Source organism: Sprattus sprattus, assembly GCF_963457725.1.
Source record: "Sprattus sprattus genome assembly, chromosome: 20".
Classification (NCBI taxonomy): Eukaryota; Metazoa; Chordata; class Actinopteri; order Clupeiformes; family Clupeidae; genus Sprattus; species Sprattus sprattus.
This window is the reverse complement of record NC_137918.1, coordinates 24,763,410-24,785,181: the sequence shown is the minus strand read 5'-3', so window position 1 is coordinate 24,785,181 and position 21,772 is coordinate 24,763,410. Positions and strand designations below refer to the sequence as shown.

Genomic DNA, 21,772 nt, shown 5'->3' with positions numbered 1-21,772 from the left:
CAGCGAGCAGGAGCTGGAGGATGCTGCCAAGCTCTTCCAGACACGCTGGGGCTTCCCGCACTGTGTGGGTGTTCTGGGCAGCCTCCATGTTCCCATCATCGCCCCCTCAAGCAACACAGAGAGCTACTGGAACTCCCGGGGCTGGCTATCTGTGGTCATGCAGGCTTCCGTCAATGGCCTGGGTCACTTCTGGGACGTCTGTGCAGGGTTCCCCGGGGGCACAGAGCATGCCGCCATCCTGCAGAACTCCACACTGTGGGCACAGGCTTGTGAAGGTGGTCTCGCACCAAACCCCCCTAGGAACTTCATGGGAAGGCCACTTGGGTACCTGATGCTGGGGGATGATGGGGGGTACCCCTTAAGGAGCTGGCTTCTCAAATGCTACCCGGAGTCCCTGCAGAGAACCGTCCACCAGCAGACATTCAACCGGAGGCTGAGGCGGGCACACAGTGTCCTTGACGTGGCACTTTTGCGCTTGAGGGCACGCTGGCAGTGCCTCCACAAGCGCAATGACTGCGGGCTGGATGTGGTGCCCACCATGGTGCTGGCCTGTTGCATACTGCACAACATGTGCGAGGTGCACGGGGACATGTTTGTGGAGGAGTGGCTAGACGCAGTGAAGCATGGGGAGTGTCCTCAGCCCACAGACACTCTGCCCCCCTCAGTGGTGGAGGAGGAGGAGGGGGAGGGAGAGGAGGAGGAGGGAGAGGAGGTGAGGGGACTCTTCTGTGAGTACTTTCAGCAACAGGAGCAAGCACATTCCCAGCCAAACTAAGAACTAAGAACTAACTCTCTCCATTGGAGAGAACAGAACAGCTGACAAGTCCATTATAGAGCTTAAAAGAAAAGATATACTGTATTGTTTTCCTGTGATTTTAGCTGGAAACAACTGGTCTTTACTCCTGTAGAAACTCATTAATGTCACCGTATGCAACTCTATTGTAGTTCCCATAGGCAGAGATCCCGGGGGGACAGGGAGGACGTGCCTGCCCCTACCATAAAGTTGTCCCCCCTAATAGTCATTGTAAACACAAATCAATTATTTTGAATAATATAGTTTTTGGTGACCAGACGTCCTCTTTTACCCAGACATGTCCTCTTTTCGAGACCTAAAAAATGCGTCCGGCAGGGATTCCAAAACCATTTGTGATTTTGCCTCGCCGGATATTTGTGTTTCCCTGGGTCTTTCACAAACTAGTTATTTCGCCCATGCATGTGAAAAAGATGGCAAAACTTCATCGCAGGGTAGTTGTATACAGGGCTTGAAAATACATTTTTGGGCTTACTAACCAAAATGGCTGGTAGATGAAACACATTACCGGCCAATCATATGTTTTACTGGCCAAAATTAATCCTGGCATTTCAGACCTACTCTGACATTGTTTGACATAAACAACCTCTCTTCTCATCCAAACTGTAGAAAAAGAGTTGGCTATTAAAAATATACTTCAGATGAATGGATTTAACCTCATAAGAATAATAGTGCATACTTTTTACTTTTACTCCGCTACATTTTGCAGCTATTATCTATACTTTTACTCCGCTACATTTCTACAATATGTCACTCGTTACATTTTATGATCACAGTATCGCCAAAATGTTTGCACAAAAATATGGATTGCGTTGCTGTTTTGGAAGTTTGTACCAATCAGTTGGCTCTATCAGCTCCAATGATAGCAGAATGTGCGTGTGGCAGCAGCACTAGCGGTAGCCTTGCATGTTATACTAAACATTCAACAGACAGCCTGACCAACTGCCGATTCAACATGGATCCAGAGTCAGCCTCAACTTAGCCCTGATATGAGCCACCCTGGGCCCTATTTAAAAGATATGTTCAAGTTCAAAGGCCCCAAGAATGACTCGTGAAGATTTCAATGCATTTCCTGTCTCCCTCAAAAAAAGGAGTTGCTAGCCTTCAAGAATGCGAAATTTAAAGTAGCATATCGAGGTAGGCAAAGTTCTGTCCCTGATTTTTGAATATTAATTCAGTTACTGACATGATATTATATTGTTATCTAGCTAAATGCATGTTGACATACAGCAATAGCATCAAAATAACATGCTTGTATCTTTGTTATATTTGTAGTGGTAAGATAAAGCTGGTAGGTTAGCTATGTCAAGCTAGCGTGCCTTGTTCTGTCCAGTTTTACAATTACATTTGTTTTTCATGTTCCATGTTTCCATTTTGTACACGTTTACAATTAAATACAATATTTAAAGATATAACATGTTGTCTTTATTGGTTTGGCTTGATGGTATTAACTTTGCAGATAATCCGTGGTAGATAAGAATTGTAAGATAGAGTGTGAAAAGTATTACAGAGGGTAAGCACAATAAGTACACCAACCTTTTCAATAAACAAATGTTGTTGCTTATAATTATTACTAGCAGTGACTTCTGTAGAGGAATAAGTATTACCAGTAGCTATATCTTCATTCTTTATCAAAATGGCACAGCCCTAGACATTGAGAGACAACCCATTGTGTGAGTACTTTTACTTTTACTTTTAATACTTAAAGTAAATTTAGAGGTAAGTACTTTTTACTTTTACTTAAGTAGGATAGTTGATGTAGTACTTTTACTTTTATTTTCCTGGGTACTTGTACTTTTACTAAACTTCAGTACTTCTTACACCACTGGTCTACTCGGTTAGTTGTTTATGTGCTACACGAATGTTGCTGAGTATTGTAGGTCTTAACTGAAGCTCTCGACCATTATTGTTAGGTTGCTGCTAACGCTTAGACCAAAAATCTGTTGAAACACATAGTAGCTAGCTAGCCTCGCTGCTTATAAGTAGTTGCAATGCAGGCAGAGAGGGAAGCCGTCTTGGGCGTAGTCCCTGAGCTCCCTTTAAGAATTGAATGGACAAGGGGTTAGCTCCCACAGTTTTGCCATCTATACGCTCATGGCAGGCTGAATCGCTGCAAGAAAAACTTTCAAGGTCGAAGGGGACTTGCCCTGTTTAAAGAGTTCCTGCAAAAACGCAAGCACTTACGTTAGTGAGCCTGAACTTGGCATTTGTTTCGCCGTATGCACCAAGTATTGAACGTCATACAAAGAACACAGTGCTCTTTACATACGTAAGTCTCCTCTCCACAGGGCGTAAAACAGGGTTCCTACAGTCATGAAAAACCTGGAAAAGTCATGGAATTTTAAAAATGGTTATTTCCAGGCCTGGAAAAGTGCTTGAAAATTAAATCCCAAAAGTTTTAGAAAAGTCATGGAAATGTGTTATATTCATATTTTCAAAATGATTTACGCTCCCATCTCAGACTTGGCTGAAAAAAGCTCATATACTTCTTAATAGGTATGGTCCCAAATATTAGCTCTCTACTCCCAATGGTTTTGTCACATAAAAATGTTTTAGCATCTAAGTTATGTGCATTTTCCGATGCGTTTTTAGCAGATCTTTCTGAAGAGCCATTTTCAAATTGCTATAACTAGAAAGTATTTAAGCTAGCTCCTTCAAACTTAATAGGCTTTAAATCAGCTACCATCACTTGAATATGTACTACTTTGCGTGAAAATATTACTCCTCGCTCTGTGGCAGCATCTTTGAAGGCCTGTGGAAAGCTCAATGTTAAAGCTAGAGACTTGATATTATATCAAAAATCTGTGATTGTGTTCTGCATCATTTTCTCAAAATTAGTTTTTAAAATTTGGGATGTTTGTACACGCCCAGCATTCAATGGCTTATGGAAGCATTTTCAAATGCTAATAAAATGCACTACGTTTTTTTTTTTAACATACTTCTTATTGGTTTAGACAAGGAGATACATAACAAAGCGCACAAAACAACACCCCCACCCACCCCCCTCCCACACAAGACAGCAATCAACATACAACACAGAAGGGTAAAACAAAAACAAAAAGAGAAAGAAAACAAAAAGGGGTTAAAAAATAAATAAATAATAATAAAAAATAAAATTAAAAATTGTCCACAAGATTATTTTATAACGTATAAAAAGTACTGTCTCCAGTCCACTAGATACACAACAAGCTAGCAAGATTTTAGGGATTTTACACAATTTTGAAAGAGTTTTTTAATGAATGGATAAGAATGAATAACGTAGATTGTTTGCTGAGGGTGCATTTCAGCACATTGCCGCAGGAAGAAAAATTGGAAATACAACGTTTGGGACCACACAGTCCATGCTTTCTATTGAAAACACCTTCATTAATGGACTGCTGGATTTTAACGACAACGTAATCGAGAGGTTTCCTCAAGCAAAGAACCGCGGAGCCAACTTCCTTTTTAAGTGATCTGCATTGGTGAGTCAAAACTGAGCTGAAGGAGATCGTTTTGTTTAATAAATTATGCAAGTTATTGAAGCTATGTGTCTGTCTAATCTTTTTACTTTAATGCTATATTATATTGCGTACCATGTTGGCGCTCTGAGATTATTTGGAACGAAGAGTGCGTTTAAAATATAATGCAATATTATTATTAATATTATTATAGGCAACATCTTTGTGTCGTGCTGAGCGGTAAAGCATGTGACATGTATTTGAAATAGGATGTCTGCTCCCTGCTGGCACTCAAAATGCAGCCCATAGTATACCTGACTGGTCTATATAGGCCTACTGTTATAATAATCAGCTACCTCTATTTTTGTAATGTAATATGACGTCATATAAATTTGCCCCACCAGAAATTTCAGGCTAAAATCGCCACTGGTCAAGACATTGACAAGGTTGGAAATAATGATTTTTATTTGAAATATTAATTTTGTTCTTCAAACTTTGCTTTCGTCAAAAAAGGCTCCATTTGCAGCAATTACAGCATTGCTCTCTAAAGTTTCTGGGTCTGACACTGACGGAGGAGTCGTCCTGGGTCAAAAACACAGCTTCCGTTTTAGGGAAGGCCCAGCAACGCCTCTTTTACCTCCGGAAGTTGAGGAAAGAACACCTCAGAGGCTGCTGTATAATTTCTACCGCTGCGCTATAGAGAGTGTGCTTACATATTGCCTGAATGTATGGTTCTACAGCTGCACAAAGGCGGAGCAGGCAGCCATCCAGAGGCTGATTAAAACAGCGGGAAGGATCATTGGAGTAGAGCTGCCCGACATCTTGTCCATCTCCTCCTCCCGTTGCCTGCAGCGCTCTAAACGCATCCTCACAGACCCTTCTCATCCTGCCCATCATCTGTTCCTGTTACTCCCGTCAGGGAAAAGGTTCAGATCAAAAAAGGCACGCACCTCCAGGATGGCAAAGAGCTTCTATCCCTGTGCAATAAGGCTCCTCAACAGCTTACCCACCCCACCCCCCATCCCCCTTCATCTCCCCCCGGCCCAGCCCGCCCGGCCCCCCATGGACTGCACTCTAACACTTGATGCACCTTAATATGGAAATATGGAGGTATGGAAATATATTGCTTTTATTATTTGTATTATTATTATTTTATGTATGATATTAATGAATCTATTCATTAATTGTTATTTATTATTATTTAGCTGTGTAAGAAGTCTGGTTGCCTCTACTGTCTCGTTGTCTTTGTGGCAATGACAAATAAAGTACTTTGAGTGTAGAATATTGCAGACCTTTGGCATTATAGCTATTCATTTGTGAAGGTAATCTGTAGAAATTTCACCCCACGCTTCCTGAAGCACCTCCCACAAATTGGATTGGCTTGATGGGCACTTCTTGCATACCATACGCCAAGCTGCTCCCACAACAGCTCTTTGGGTTGAGATCTGGTGACTGCGATGGCCACTCCATTACAGACAGCATACGAGCTGCCTGCTTCTTCCCTAAATAGTTCTTGCCTAATTTGGAGGTGCGCTTTGCACTGCATGAAATGTGGGATTTACAACAGTCGCCGACCCTGTGTATTGCCGTGGAAGCCCAAATGGTGTGAAAGGCCCCCCCTTCCCCTTGCCCAGCTGGCTGAGGTTTTCATACGTACGTTAATTGAATTGACCTGGATTGAAAACACCCCCCCAGAAAACAAATTGTCCTCCAACTCTGAAAACGAAAGGTAAAGGAGCATAACCCTAAAGACAGAATATCAATTAAAGTATTATATATATATACAGTATATATATAGTAAAAAAGTATTATTATTGACCTGTTCAGATTGTGTTTCCTTCCCTTAGTATTATTACAAATATTTCTTGAAGGTTTTCACAATGAAATCCATAAAAATGAAATTTTTACCACATTTTCAAGTTCAATTTATTTGTTTCGGTAGTGACTGCACTGTTTCGGTAGTGACTGCACTGTTGGATGGATGTTCATTTCTCTCCCAAAATCTTCCAAAAGGTGCTCTGGACCACCCTTTAGTCCACACAGCACATTTATTTAAAAATGATGGGATTGAACTACTAACCATTTCATTTTGTCACTACCGAAATCATCTGGTAACTACCATATGTTTCGGTAGTGACTGTTTCGGTAGTGACAATTCTAGCTAACTTTAAGCATAAATAAAGAATTCTAGCAAGCACACGGCTTGCAAACAAATCTTTGAGGAGGTGAACACACATACAAACATAAGATTTTGCATGAAACCCCAAAAGGTTTACTTCATTGAAGAAAACATGGGTTTCGGTAGTGACAATTCTTAAGGTTACACGTCGATTTTCAGACTTTGGAACACATTTATATAAAAACTATGGAATTTAGCTACTTACCATTCAACCATGAGGGACAGGGATGCAGTATCACTGCATGGTCAAAAATGCAGGGTCGTGGCTAAAACACAGGCTCAGCCAATGGACTAAAACTCTTGTGTTTCGGTAGTGACCTGAAAACTAGGGACATGATTTTTTGAGTATAGTTAATTGATTTAAAAATTAAACCCATAAAAAAATCTAAATATTCCAAGTTCTGTTTCAACCCAATCAAAAAGATCTTTAAAATTAAATCATTGAAAAAATATTTAAAAAAATTGAAAAGTGTTATTTAAAGGCATTGACATTTAGATGTCAGGGTTGGGGACAGCTACTTCCCAATAGAAAGTACCCTATAAATGATGATTTTGTATATATTTAGCTTATCACTATCTCATTTAATGCATTGGGTTTATATAGATCATAACATTTTCCTAGTAAATATCTATGCCTAAATACCTAATTGTTTTGTAAAAGTTTTTATTGTTGAGGGACTGCATATTACACGAATTCGGTAGAATGGCCCATATAGGGAATGAAACAGGAAACGCGAGTTCCAGAAATGTGAGTTTATGGAAATTATGTCGTATGGAAATGATGTTGTAGTGGGCCAATCACGGCCAAGGAGTATCCGTCGCCATGAACGGACCGACAGAGATTTTTGCGGGAACATGGAGAGCTGTCCGAGGGCTCTGGAGAGCACGGAGAGGGCGTTTCAGCTACCTGAGAAGGCGTTTCACTTACCTGAAGGCGTTCCTATGTGCCCAAAAGCGTGTTTGTACGGAGTAGTCTAAAAACACCTTTGCGCTGCCATCCACAGAAGGCCCAAAGCCTGTTGCACCACTCCCCTGTAGAGAGGCTCTTATGTCACGCTGTTGTTCCTGCTGCCGGCCTCGGGTGTTTTTCCCGTGCCGAGGTGACAGTTGAATGACAAGAAGATGAGAGGGTTAAACAAAAATGTAAAGATTGCAAAGTGATTTCTGTATGATGTTTGGACTTATTTTTAATGTTCTCAATCTGAGTGGGGAAATGGTCTCAATCCTAGAACTGTACTTAATAAATAGAACATAGAGCACAGAGACCTGATCAATGTGGGCTCTGTGAAAGGTCAAAAGTGCCTCTCCTTCCTGGGCGGAGCCCCCTCCTTGTTTGGGGTTGTAAGTGTGTATTGCACATTCTGGGAAAACCTGTTGAACTAGGTATAAGGGGAAGGTAAATTTGACCCAAGGAGAATTCTGCATTCAGATCTCCCTCACACCCGTGTGAGCAGCCACTTCTAAAGCAGCAGGTATGTTCGTTTCTCTAAGTGTTTCTCTTGTTTCTTGTAGGATTTTATACTTAGTAGTTTTTCATTTTAGACGTGTTTCTCTGTAAGTTAGAATTGTTCCTTCACTTTAGAATTGTTAGTAGTAACTTGTGCTTGTTATAATAAATTTGTATTTCTGACCCACTATGTCCTCTGCTGAAATTCTTTAGCCTACTGATGGTTGTTCAGGAAGGGTGTTCCGGTAATACTGACTAGGATTTGGTTACAGACATATATAGCAGCAATAAGCGTAAGACTTGAGGTTCCTGGCTAAAATCATCTGGGCTAAGACATGCCACAGTGAACTGTTAATCTATAGTATAGAGATAGGAATGCTGCTCAGCCATTTCACTGCACGTGATTGGTTATACTAAGAGCGGACAAGCAGTCTGGCGCTCTGTCACTGAACCACGTCTCGTTAACGAGCTGAAATATGCCCCTTTAACAGCACTGTGAGACCTCTGTCCAGAACTAGATGCAGGTTATGACTGGACTTGTCAAAAAGGGAATCGGAAAAGTAAGGTCTTACAATTTTTTTTAAATTTTAATCTTTGTAGCATTTTGTGAACGGGCAACCTGCTCCAGAGTATCCCAAGGTATGCATAAGGCACAACCTGAGAGTAAAAACCGGTGATTTGATACAAAGCCATATCATTACATAAGGATCATCATTTTAGATGTATTAATGTCCAATATGGAATAGCAAAGATTGCTGCTTTGCAGCCGTTGCAGCACCATTGTTTAGTTTTTTATGAATAAAAAAAAGAAAACATTTTAAATGTATAGATCCGTCTTTTGTCATACATCTTTTTCTCAAAAACATATACCGAGAAAAATATGTGATTAATCATGATTAATCCACAGAAACCTGTGATTAATTTGATTAAAAAAATGTAATCGTTTCACAGCCCTAATCAAAACACATTCGGAGGGAATTGATGGCAGAGAGAGTAATTTTAATTCTGAAATATTGATGAATGAAGAAAAATTGGGCTCCAGCAGAAGGGGCCCTTTTCTCATCCAGGGCAAAGGGGCAGGTGCTTGGGCCCCACTAGGGATCTATCTGTGCAATATTTTTTAACTGTATTATTCACTGCATTATTCACTGTTGTAAGGCGACCTTGGGTTTCTTGAAAGGCGCCCTATAAATAAAATGTATTATTATTATTAGGCTACTTAATGTTTCTGTAAACTGTTCGATTGTTAAGTCAGCCACCGTCAATCTTAGAATGGCGTTATTCGATGTCAACCGGGCTTTTCCTGAGCAGTGAACAGAATGACGGGTGAGGATGTTTTTTTCTCGATCAACTCGCTGCTTGGCTGCAAATGTGCTAAAAAATAGCTTCTTGTATCTCAGCGAGAGTTATTTAAGCTTTAACATTCTGCTATTAAAGGATATACAGCACAGATCTATAGCACTGGGAAGGCAAGCAGACTTGCTGCTTGCAATTGAGCGATACAGGAGAGTGAACTCATCATTCACTTCAGCCCATCACTATTACCCTCAGTAAACAAACAGTGGATACATACTACAAAGGCAATAGAGAAGGAAATAGGCTAGATTAATCATGCACGATTCATGGGGAATGGGAGAATTCTGATTTTTGCTAATTCTGAAGAACAGCAAAACAACGTTCTTAAGAAAGCAACACTTAACAACCTTAAGATAACTTCACACATTCCAGGTACTGAATCAGGGATTCCAACTTCAGTTTCCATTAAAGAGATAAGGGACATTTTAAATCAATATGACTTGTGGATGCTAAACGATTGATGAAAGGAAAGGAGAAAACTGAAGCATGTCTGTCCTGTTATATTTTAAGAAGGAGCTGCCTACTAGAGTTCAAATGGACTATATTTCCTACCTGGTACGAGAGTATATCCCACTTCCACTAAGATCAATGCAGAGGCAAAAACCTAGACGTGCTAAATGTGGAGGAGAACACGCCTATGGATACTGTGGGTGTCTTCCCTTAGAGAGCGGCACACACAGAGCAGGTCAATGTTTCATCTCTCATCATTTGTGGGTTTCAGTATTGTATTGTGTGATCGTATTGTGATTTATACCATCTTGTGCCTAAAATACAGTATAGTTCAGCTATCCTTATTGCTTCTCTGAGGCAGTGGAATAGTATTCATTTGACATTTCATCTGATACTGTCAAAACTTGTAGACAGGTTTTAGTTCCATCTTGCATTTTAAAATTTGGCAGTGTTTCATCGTACTTAATTTAAATAGGTACTATGTTTATCAGATAAATATATGAATCTGCTTCTCTCACTTGAGTTTTCTCAAGGATCTGTTATTTAAAATATTTAGAATTAATTTGACTTGATCTGACCTTTGCATTCTGTGTGAATAACTTCCTCCATTTCCTTTATTTACAGTCAACAATGTCTTCTACAGCCCGTTTCGACAGGAAAGTGCCTTTCTACATCATTTGTGTTACTTGTGGACTGATAACTCTGCTGCTGTATTTAAAGGCCATTGGTAATCAGCGATCCACAGTCTGTCCAGCTTATGTGGGAAAGGTTCCTTCTGTGAAAGGGACAAATATTTCATCAGTGATTAAAAAGTCAGAGAAACCCATTCTTTTGATCTGGTTGTGGCCACTAGGTGTTAAGGTGAATTTAAAAGACTGCACAACCCATTTCAACATAGACAGCTGTGTTCTCACAGCTGATCGGTCCCTGTATAATGTTGCAGATGGAGTCTTATTTTATCACAAGAGCATTGATCTCGGCCATCTTCCTAAGGCTCCACGCCCAGCATTCCAAAGGTGGATTTGGTACAACGTTGAATCTCCAACCAATACGCGCAGAAAAGCTGGAATGGAAAACTTGTTCAACCTCACTTTGACCTACAGACGAGACTGGGACATCTCCGCTCGCTATGAGTTGAGCATTGTGAAAAGTCCGGAACCATTTGTGTGTCCCCAGAAAAACAAAAAAGTGTGCTGGATTGCAAGTAATAAGGCAGCTAGTACTGGGGCATCATACCGACAGAACTACTACTACGAATTACGGAAATATATCGATGTGAATGTGTATGGTCGAGCTGTCTCGGGAGCAAGTTCTCTAAGCAATGAAGACTATTACTCTACTATTGCTAGCTGCAAATTTTACCTGGCCTTTGAAAACTCCAGGCATGTAGACTACATCACAGAAAAGTTGAATGGACCAATGGTCGCTGGGACAGTGCCAATAGTTTTAGGCCCTTCCAGGGAGAACTATGAACAGTTTATTCCTGCAGACTCATTCATCCATGTTGATGATTTCTCTGATCCAAAAGCATTGGCTGAATACCTGCTTCAGTTGGATCAGAACAAGGACTTGTATATGCGTTACTTTGCATGGAGGCAATACTTCAAAGCTACACCTCATCTTCTATCTACACAAAATGAATTCACACAGCCTATTTGTGCTGCCTGTGACCATATTGCTAAGGATAACACCTTTAATGTGGTCCACGATCTTTATTTCTGGTGGTTCTCAAATGTTAAAGGGAAGCAGGGGAAGTAGATATTAAGGTCTATTAAGAGACTTATTTGTTTTCGACTTTGAATATGACATTTTTGTATTGTTATTTGGGTGACGGGGGGGTAGAGGAGTCGTTTAGTAATCGGAAAGTTGCTAGTTTATTTCCCCACTCCTCCTTAAGTGTGTAAGTGTCCTTGAGCAAGACACTGAACCCCTAAAAAAACTGCTCCTGATGTATAAATGCAATTTCCTTGTGATAAAAGTGTCTGCTAAATGTAAATCTAATTGTTGGTCTAATCATATAAATGTAAGGGGAAAAAGTTAGAAAAATGGCAAAAAGTGCAAAACATAAAAGTGTTCCATTTGTGCTAATGTTTCTGATGTGGGCATTAGTTTGTTTAGCGCTTTGATTCATTTCTTTAATACGTTTTACAGTTTTTTTTCTGCAAAAACTCTGCACATATTAATTGGAATTCTTTCAAATTATGGTGACCTGTACATGTCTTTAGTTATTGCTTTGTCTACTGCTAGTTTGTTATCATCGGCCGGCAAATCTGGAAAAGATTAAAGCATGAAACATTCTTCATGTGTTGTGAATGTGTGAATCCCTGTGTAGTATAATGTCAATATTAACGCAAAACATTGTTTGATATTATCATGACATAAGTGTACTGTGTATTAATATTTCAACATCAGATTGACTTAAACAACAGAACATGATAGGCAGTTGAATTTAGGCTACCATTGTTAGGTATTTGTTGGCATGGTGCGGATTGGCCAAACTGCCCTTGAGTGGAAATTGTGCCTTGCGTAACATGGAAGAAGCTTTTAGAAGCCGTTTGGTGTTTTTTGGACACACTGAACTCTTGACCCAGATTGCTTAACTTAAAGGGAGAGTGTGTCGTTTTTAGTGGCATCTTATAATAGAAATGGAATTTAGTATTCATAATTATGTTTTCATTAGCTTAGAATGAGCCCTTCATGCCTATACATAAGGAGCGGGTCCTCTTCCAAGGGGTACGTTATGTTGCGCCGCCATTTCTACAGAAGCCCAGAACGGACAAACCAAAACACTGGCTTGAGATGGGGCTTTTCACATTGTTATTGTTCTTGTGGTATTCAGCTGGTTGCAATTCAGCAACCTCACCACTAGGTGCCACTAACAACTACAAACTTAACCTTTAATAACTAGACTATGTGGGTGAACATAAGAACACTATGCATTAGAATATATATTTTTTACAGTCAGCGTAGAAATGGATAGCTTTGATATGGTCCAAATGCTCTTGAAAACTGACTAAATCTGTTATGTGTTACTCCTGTAATGCTGGAATTGGATTGATCTTGAATTAAAATGGAAAAATGATTGTTATCACATCAAAGACATTTGAAAAGGGAAATAAAATAGCATAGCTGAGTTTTAAATGAATGAATAGCATGTGAGAATTGGTTAATCACCAGTAATAAATAGGTAATAAGTATATTTTGTTTAATATTATTAGTTTGTGCCATGACCGAGACTGGTGAGAAAGAGCGAAGACAACTATAGTATACCCTTTGTTTTGGTTCGGTTATTAATTGCAATGATTAATGCATCCATGGCCAGGATATTCATAACATGCTAGTATGCCTAATGAGTTCGCTACTCACAACTTCACCAGGCGAAGAAGCCTCGGAATCTGAATAGAATGTTCAAGCAAACACATTTACAAAAAAATGAATATTAAAGGCTGCCTAATATTCCTTCGAATTATAGGCTACATATATTTTTGATAGGCCTACTCGAATTTATTAGAGCCTATTAACGAAGTTCAGAGTCAAAGCTATAGTGAAAAGGCAGGCTGTAGCCTAAAACTGTCTTGGCTACAAACACTAATTATCTGGGAACATTTCTGTAACTGCAGTCAAGTTGTCATTGCTTGTGTCAAACCATTGTGAATTTGTGAGACGACTTACTCAGTGGCGGTTCTACAAGGAATAACGCCCCAGGCAAGACCCCCTCCGAGCGCCCCGTACTTGCGTACTTGTATTATACAAATCACAGACAATAGCATACAAACGTCATAAACACAAACATAGGCAAAAAAGGCAGTCTAGTGTTAGTGTGAACTGGTGACATGGATCACTTTGGATCCTATACAAGACACCATCACCACACAAACTTTAGCAATAAATCGCTTATCCCCGCCTAAGGGCAGGCTTGAAGCACGTAATCAACACATTTTTGAACTTGAGCCAAGAACATAATAATACACTAAATAAAAGGATGGTACGTGTGCTGGAAGCCAGTAGGGTTTTTGGAACGTTGGAACTTATCTCACTGGTCCGACTAGATTCTAGTCTATTTTGATTGAGCCCTTTCTTTGTTCCAGAAATTCTTTGCTGGAACAAAGAAAGGGCTCAATCAAAATGAATTGTTTTCAGTCACGTTATACCACCCCACCCGTAGACGTTGTGTCACTTCGTGTTGTCTTTATCTCAGTAACTATGCAGGAAGATAGGTGCCAGTCATGAGGTGAGACATCTCTGATGCTGAGGTCATTCATTGTGGCATTGTGTTAAATATCTTAATGTCACTCTGTAGACCTGTGGAAAAAGACAAAAATAACTGAAAAGCATTTTGTTTTAGAAGACTTTGATTTTAAGGCCATGGGGTGTAAGTAAGACAGGACAAGACATAATACAAGGTTATTAAAAAAAAAAACACCTATATTTATTTAATTTTTGCAAAGTTTGCGTACTTGTATTAGACAAATCACAGACAAAGGCATACAAACCAGTGACGTGCCGTGAGGTTCGTAGCTGGTGAGGCACAGAAATCGGAAGTGATTACGTCATTCCGATCTCTAGCACAATATAGAATTTCACACAATATATGATATAATATAATAATTTAATCTAGGCTAGAACCCTTTAAAAAGTATCGTCTTGCTGACCTTTTTTCGACTTTTTCTCGCCTTATTTATCAGAATAACTTACTCAAACGGGAATATATCAAGAAATAAAGTCGAGAAACAAAGCATCAACATGATTTAAAAAATTGGTTTACCCGGCTTCTGCTCTGATATTAAGTAAGTAGGCTACCTAAGCAAGTAGGCTAGGCTACGGTATGTTGGCATCCAACTGGTAATACTACAATGCCAGTAGAAAATATATGGGAAGATAATTTCATTTAAAGGCAAACGTTTGTCTGCCACTATGACAGGGGCATTGCACGTCCACGTTTCCAGTGCAACTCATATACAGTGCTCTCAAGTTTTGAAGACAGGCAAGAGTGACGTATCCCCCCGTCAAGCCCCCGACCCGCTCCCATTCCGCATTCCGCCCGCCACGCCACGCCCCCCCCCCCAGTCGTACGTCCCTTATATATTCATAGTCATAGAATTAGACGTATTCATTGGGAAAAATTGTATTTTTGTACATTGCAGTCAACCTTGTGCATTTAAATGTACCTTGACCTATTGTACACTCATCTCTGCAGTCAATGGCAAGTAAACGTTTTTGACTGTGTTGGTTGACTTCAGTGCCTGCTGTTTGGCCTGATGCCGCTTAGCATACTGCCTATGTACCTTGTCACATCCAGCACACCTTGATGGGCACAGGAGTTCTCTTGGCGGCAGATAGAACGCCAGTATGCTCATTTGTTTTTTTAACTGACATCTTTGAAAGACGGATGCAATGATTAATGCATCCATGGCCAGGATATTCATAACACGCTAGTATGCCTAATGAGTTCGCTACTCACAACTTCACCAGGCGAAGAAGCCTCGGAATCTGAATAGAATGTTCAAGCAAACACATTTACAAAAAAATTAATATTAAAGGCTGCCTAATATTCCTTCGAATTATAGGCTACATATATTTTTGACAGGCCTACTCGAATTTATTAGAGCCTATTAACGAAGTTCAGAGTCAAAGCTATAGTGAAAAGGCAGGCTGTAGCCTAAAACTGTGTTGGCTACAAAAACTTATTATCTGGGAAATATTCTGTAACTGCAGTCAAGTTGTCATTGCTTGTGTCAAACCATTGTGAATTTGTGAGACGACTTACTCAGTGGCGGTTCTACAAGGAATAACGCCCCAGGCAAGACCCCCTCCGAGCGCCCCGTACTTGCGTACTTGTATTATACAAATCACAGACAATAGCATACAAACGTCATAAACACAAACATAGGCAAAAAAGGCAGTCTAGTGTTATGGTGAACTGGTGACATGGATCACTTTGGATCCTATACAAGACACCATCACCACACAAACTTTAGCAATAAATCGCTTATCCCCGCCTAAGGGCAGGCTTGAAACACGTAATCAAAACACATTTTTGAACTGGAGCCAAGAACATAATAATACACTAAATAAAAGGATGGTACGTGTGCTGGAAGCCAGTAGGGTTTTTGGAACGTTGGATCTTATCTCACTGGTCAGACTAGATTCTAGTCTATTTTGATTGAGCCCTTTCTTTGTTCCAGAAATTCTTTGCTGCATGGAACAAAGAAAGGGCTCAATCAAAATTAACGTTATACCACCCCACCCTTAGACGTTGTGTCACTTCGTGTTGTCTTTATCTCAGTAACTATGCAGGCAGATAGGTGCCAGTCATGAGGTGAGACATCTCTGATGCTGAGGTCATTCATTGTGGCATTGTGTTAAATATCTTAATGTCACTCTGTAGACCTGTGGAAAAAGACAAAAATAACTGAAAAGCATTTTGTTTTAGAAGACTTTGATTTTAAGGCCATGGGGTGTAAGTAAGACAGGACAAGACATAATACAAGGTTATTAAAAAAGCAAAACAAACCTATATTTATTTAATTTTTGCAAAGTTTGCGTACTTGTATTAGACAAATCACAGACAAAGGCATACAAACCAGTGACGTGCCGTGAGGTTCGTAGCTGGTGAGGCACAGAAATCGGAAGTGATTATGTCATTCCGATCTCTAGTTGTTTAAAAAAAATAGAAATGTATATATGCCTATGGTTTAAAAATTGTCATCTGACCAAAACTGAAAAAAACGTTATGTTTTATTGTCTAATACTATTACTTTTAAACGTTTTTTAAAAGTAATAGAAGTTATGCGGCTTAATACTCAACAGACTTTAGTTTTAAGAGGCTATAGGCCTACAGCTACACGTACAACCGGTGTGCTAATTGAACTTTTACACCGTGTCAAATAAGATATTAATAGTTACAAGCTAGCGTATGTAGCCCTCCCACCAATGATATGGCTCATTTAATTTTGTCTAGGGAAAATATAACTACGGTGGTCCCTGTTTTCTGGAACTGGAAATGCGCAAATTCAGCGATTTTGATAATAAAAATGCTCAAAATAATCGGAATGATGCAGAAATTACACCCATACAGATTAGTAGAGAAATATGAATATATGCTCTGCCTCCTCTGACCGCACGTCCCTGCTAAAAACGTCATAAACACAAACATAGGCAAAAAGGACAGTCTAGTGTTTGGGTGAACTGGTGACATGGATCACTTTGGATCATATACAAGATCAATCGCGCGCAATTCCAGGATACTTTATTTTCATTGGTTGCTGGATTGAATCTTACCCAGATATAAAATATACGTTTTTTTCTGATTGGCTATTGTATAGCCCATTTCTTTTTTTGATTGGCTGATAAGTTGCACCTTACAGAAGAACTGCAGGGGATTCGGTGAGACGTGCTTGATTCCTCCATGGTGTGGGCAGCACGACCAGGTCATGTTCGCGCCTCGGAACATTAAATAGCCTAGGGTTTTTTTTCAGCGTGAGAAATACGATGTGTGGTGGGAGTGCATGACAAAAGACCGAAATGAGTGACTGTCACGCTCAATGCGTGACACTTGAGAGCCCTGCATATAGTTCACGTCCTGCTCTTGAACCAGCGATCTCTCAGCAGGATCCCCTGAGGATACCATGCCACGGGACATAGCCAGACCGTAGCCAACCTTATGCTCATGAAGGCAGCATGACTCACTTCACCACCACACCACTAGGCTAGAGCCAACCGCATAGTAGATCAATTTGACAGGTCATAAAGTCAGAAGAAGTCTTGTGCTTTTAGCTTAACGTGCTTTTGAGATAAATACATCTACAATAAACATGGTAGGACAATGGCTTTTTTCATTTCTGCCAGATGCATTTTCCTTGTGTTCAAGTTTAAGACGACGGCATGCATGTGTATGTCGTCTTCAAATTAGTTATTAGCCTGTTTGAGACTGTGATGGCAAGCGCCCTGCTCTGTTTGGTGGTGAGTAAGTGAGCCTCCTCCCGAGCCTGCAGACAGACGGTGATAACTTCCATAATCAGCTGCTGGATATATATATAGGAACTATTAAACTATGAAAAACACACTGACTGCCAGTATTTCACTATTTGATGTATGCTCTTTCTCTTAATGATGGTCAATACGTAGTAACTAAAGAAGCACTATTTCGATAGTTTATAGAGCTTCTCAGTATTTTCAAAGTGCACGAGCTGTGCAAGAAAGGTGCGCGTTTATCATAGACCCATGCACATGAATGACTGGCGATTTAACTAGCGAGATTCAAAGTAATGTAGAGGCAAATCTTTTTCACACACTTCACGTAGAGCACAAACCCTTGAATACTCCATGAAATTGGTTGCGAAATGTAAAAGGTTATCGTGATTTGTATCCAGATAAACCGCAGCTCCTGGCAACTTGCGGTTGTTTGACACGTTTGACAGACCTCTGGCGTCAGAGAGCTCCTGTAACAATATGGCGGCGACGCGTTTCGCCGAGGCAACGGGCTGAAGCAGTGGAGGCGGCGTCTACCTATACATGTCTATGGCTCCGCCAGCTATAACTAGCTAGTGATATCACTCCCCTCCAGGAAAGACGCAAGGCCAAAGTTCTTCAGTTACTGATGGATTTATTATTCTCTTTAATTCAGTTGTAATCCAACGTCGAACTTGTTAAAAGCAGTAAAAACACAATCAACAGACAATCAAATCAAACAATCAAACCCAAAGAAATCAAAGAAATAAAGCGTCATAAATAGACAAACATACCTCGTTGGCTGCATAACGATTGAGAGGGGAAATGAGGCAAGGTAAACGCAATCACACTCATCAGCTTGGACTCAGCGGTATACTACCATGACCACGAGCCGGCGTCTCAGGTCTAGTCAGGTACAATGTATGCTACCATAAGAAAAGGTGTGTGTGTGACCCCTGACCCCCATGACCTCACTTCCTATAAACTAAACCCAATCATGAGACAGACAAAAGGTAAAACAAACTTATCAAACGAAAATAATCACCACAAGCAAAAACTAAGACAAAAATAAACAAAACAAAATCTAAACAGTTACAAGTGAACTCTAGCTTACAACGTTTACCTACTCACTTGAGCTGCAAATCTCTACCATGCTACAGTATAATTAGCACCTATCTCGGCAGATATCTTTTAAATGTTTATTTTTGTGCCATATTTTAAATCTAAATTAGTTAATTTCTCTTCCTAAAACCCACTAGAGGACACTAGTTTAACTCTCGTTGTCAATGCGCATGCGCGACATTCTATATCGCTTCAACCGTTTTCCATTACTTTTATGTCGCTAGAACTTCCCCAAAACCACCTCTGCAGAGCGAATTAACTTAGTGCGACAAAATCGGCGTTAGAGCGATATAACCCTTTTTCCATCACATATGTCGCACTAACCTTTGATGCGCATAATTTTAAAGCGCATTATCTTTTAGATGGAAAAAGGACTACTGACACCTGCGCCAAATCCAAGGAACCTCTTCTCTGTCCCTCTCAATTTAACTGTAACTAGGAACATTAAGACACCTTCCATTCTCTACTTTTTTTTCTCTCCATCTCTCCATCTTTCTCTCTATCCCTCTCAGTCTACTTTCTCTCACACTCAATCTCTCTTCTTCACTCCATTTTTATCTCTTTTTCAATATTTTCACTCTCTTTTTCTCTTTATCCAGAGCCACTCTTGTTCACTCTTCTTTCCTTCTTCCACTCTTCTTTCCTTTCTTCTTCCACTCTTCTTTCATTCTTTCACTTTTCTTTCCTTTCTTCACTCTCCTTTCTTCTTTCCTTCTTTCACTCTTCTTTCCTTTCTTCTTTCCTTCTTTCATGCTTCTTTCTTTTCTTCTTTCCTTCTTCAACTATTCTTTCCTTCTTTCACTCTTCTTTCCTTTCTTCACTCTTCTTCCCTTTCTTCACTCTTCTTTCTTTTCTTCTTTCCTTCTTCCACTCTTCTTTCTTTTCTTCTTCCTTTCTTAACTTTTGCATTTCATGCACTGGTATTTCCTTCAGGAAATGCATTTTCTAGTTCACGTTAATGTTTTGTTTATTAGCCTTGTAGAACCTGATAATGTAATAATTTCCTGATAACGTAATAACCCTGATAATGTAATAAAAAATCCCTCATAAGTCCCTAAAAGATTTTCAATGCCCTGTCCGGCGTCCGGCGCAGCATCAAGCAGGACGCATATTTGTCCTCCTTTTTGGAGTTGCACTGGGCCTAATGAACCGCGCTCTAGAATATTTTGCTGGAACGCAGTCTAACACATGATTGGCTTAAAGCGGTGTCTGATTAATATCTGATAGGCTTCAGTAAATTCTAACCCTATATCATTGGTTAAAATCGTAAACAAGGCTCCATGTGCTGGCTACGTCATACATATGCTGCTGGCTACATTGACTTAACACACATAGAAGAAACATGCCTAACGCCAGACGTCTTTCAATCCAGTGTGGGCTAAAGAACACGACTTTATATCAAAAAGCAGTCGAGACTCCTTGCATGGCTTCTGCACTTACTGTCGCTGTGACATTGACATAAGCAGTCAAGGTAAACGCGCACAAACTTTCCTCTTCTTTCTCGTGCCAGCTCTGCTAATGCGAGTGGACGTGCTTTCAATGTATCATGCTAGCATACAATTAACGTTGTGTTGCCGTGTGCGTTACCGACAATGTAAGTGTAATTACAGTGCATGAAATGCCCTGTATTGTTATTCCTAGGCTTCTTCTTCTGTATTCGGTGAAGCAAGGAAAACTGTCTGAACCGACGATATCTGCGGGAGGTCCGGTTGGTTATAGACTTGGGCCGGCCCATCGGTGCCTGGGTGGGCAATTTATCGTGGGCTTTCTGCTGGGTGAGGGGCTAGGGCAGTTGCCTAGTTCGCCTTAATGGTAGGTCCGCCACTGCACTTATGCTATGTATTTTTCACTTTTCTAAACTTTATACTTTTTAAGATATTAAAGAAAAACGAATATAAATTTCTCCCATTGACTTACATTGGGCCATTATGACATCATAACAGGGTCTTTAAACTGGCTTGCACCTGTGCTTTACTGACACCTGTGCCAAATCCAAGGAACCTCTTCTCTCTCTGTCCCTCTCAATTTAACTGTAACTAGGAATATTAAGACACCATCCATTCTCTATTTTTTTTCTCTCCATCTCTCCATCTTTCTTTCTCAGTCAACTTTCTCTCACACTCAATCTCTCTTCTTCCCTCCATTTTTATCTCCTTTTTTCAATATTTTCACTCTCTCTTTATCTCTTCATCTAGAGCCACTCTTGTTCACTCTTCTTTCCTTCTTCCACTCTTCTTTCCTTTCTTATTTTCTTCTTCCATTTTTCTTTCCTTCTTCCACTCTTCTTGCCTTTCTTTTTTCCTTCATCCACTCTTCTTTCCTTCTTCCACTTTTCTTTTCTTTCTTCACTCTTCTTTCCTTCTTACACTCCTCTTTCCTTTCTTCTTTCCTTCTTTCAATCTTCTTTCTTTTCTTATTTCCTTCTTCCACTCTTCTTTCCTTTCTTCTTTCAATATTTCACTCTTCTTTCTTTTCTTCTTTCCTTCTTCCACTCTTTCCTTTCTTCACTCTTCTTTCCTTCTTCCACTCTTCTTTCCTTTCTTCTTTCCTTCTTTCACTCTTCTTTCTTTTCTTCTTCCTTTCTTAACCTTTGCATTTCATGCACTGGTATTTCCTTCAGGAAATGCATTTTCTAGTTGTGTATATTGTTCAGATATTCATATATTTACGTATATTAGTACAGATGGGAGTTATGAATATTTATGTTATATTCTGTATTTCTTTATTCTACAGAAACCACACAAACAAACAAATACTTCTTTTAATGTATGATTATTTCACTGCAAGCACTTAATGCACTTGATCAACCCGCTAGAGGTTAAACACAAATAAACCTGTTTCTACTACACCTGAAGGTTGTGGCTACTCTCCGACCGGAGTACGTAGTTAGATAAGGGCAAACCAGTGTGTAACGCATACGGACTTCACATACATATCAATTACACAAGTTGTATTATAGAGGGGAGCACGCCAGAGTCCTATGTAATTATTCACAGCACCACGAAATTCCGTGATTCCGA

General features: G+C 40.0%; 1 protein-coding gene across 1 annotated transcript; it reads left to right on the top strand.

The window, feature by feature from the left end:
- Positions 1-10,310: 10,310 nt before the first annotated feature.
- Positions 10,311-11,438, top strand: LOC308381682 (4-galactosyl-N-acetylglucosaminide 3-alpha-L-fucosyltransferase 9-like; the record flags this gene model as incomplete). The annotated part of the gene is made up of 1 exon (XM_080859269.1): positions 10,311-11,438. The coding sequence occupies one exon, from the start codon at positions 10,311-10,313 to the stop codon at positions 11,436-11,438; it is 1,128 nt and encodes a 375-aa protein (XP_080715395.1).
- Positions 11,439-21,772: the final 10,334 nt, after the last annotated feature.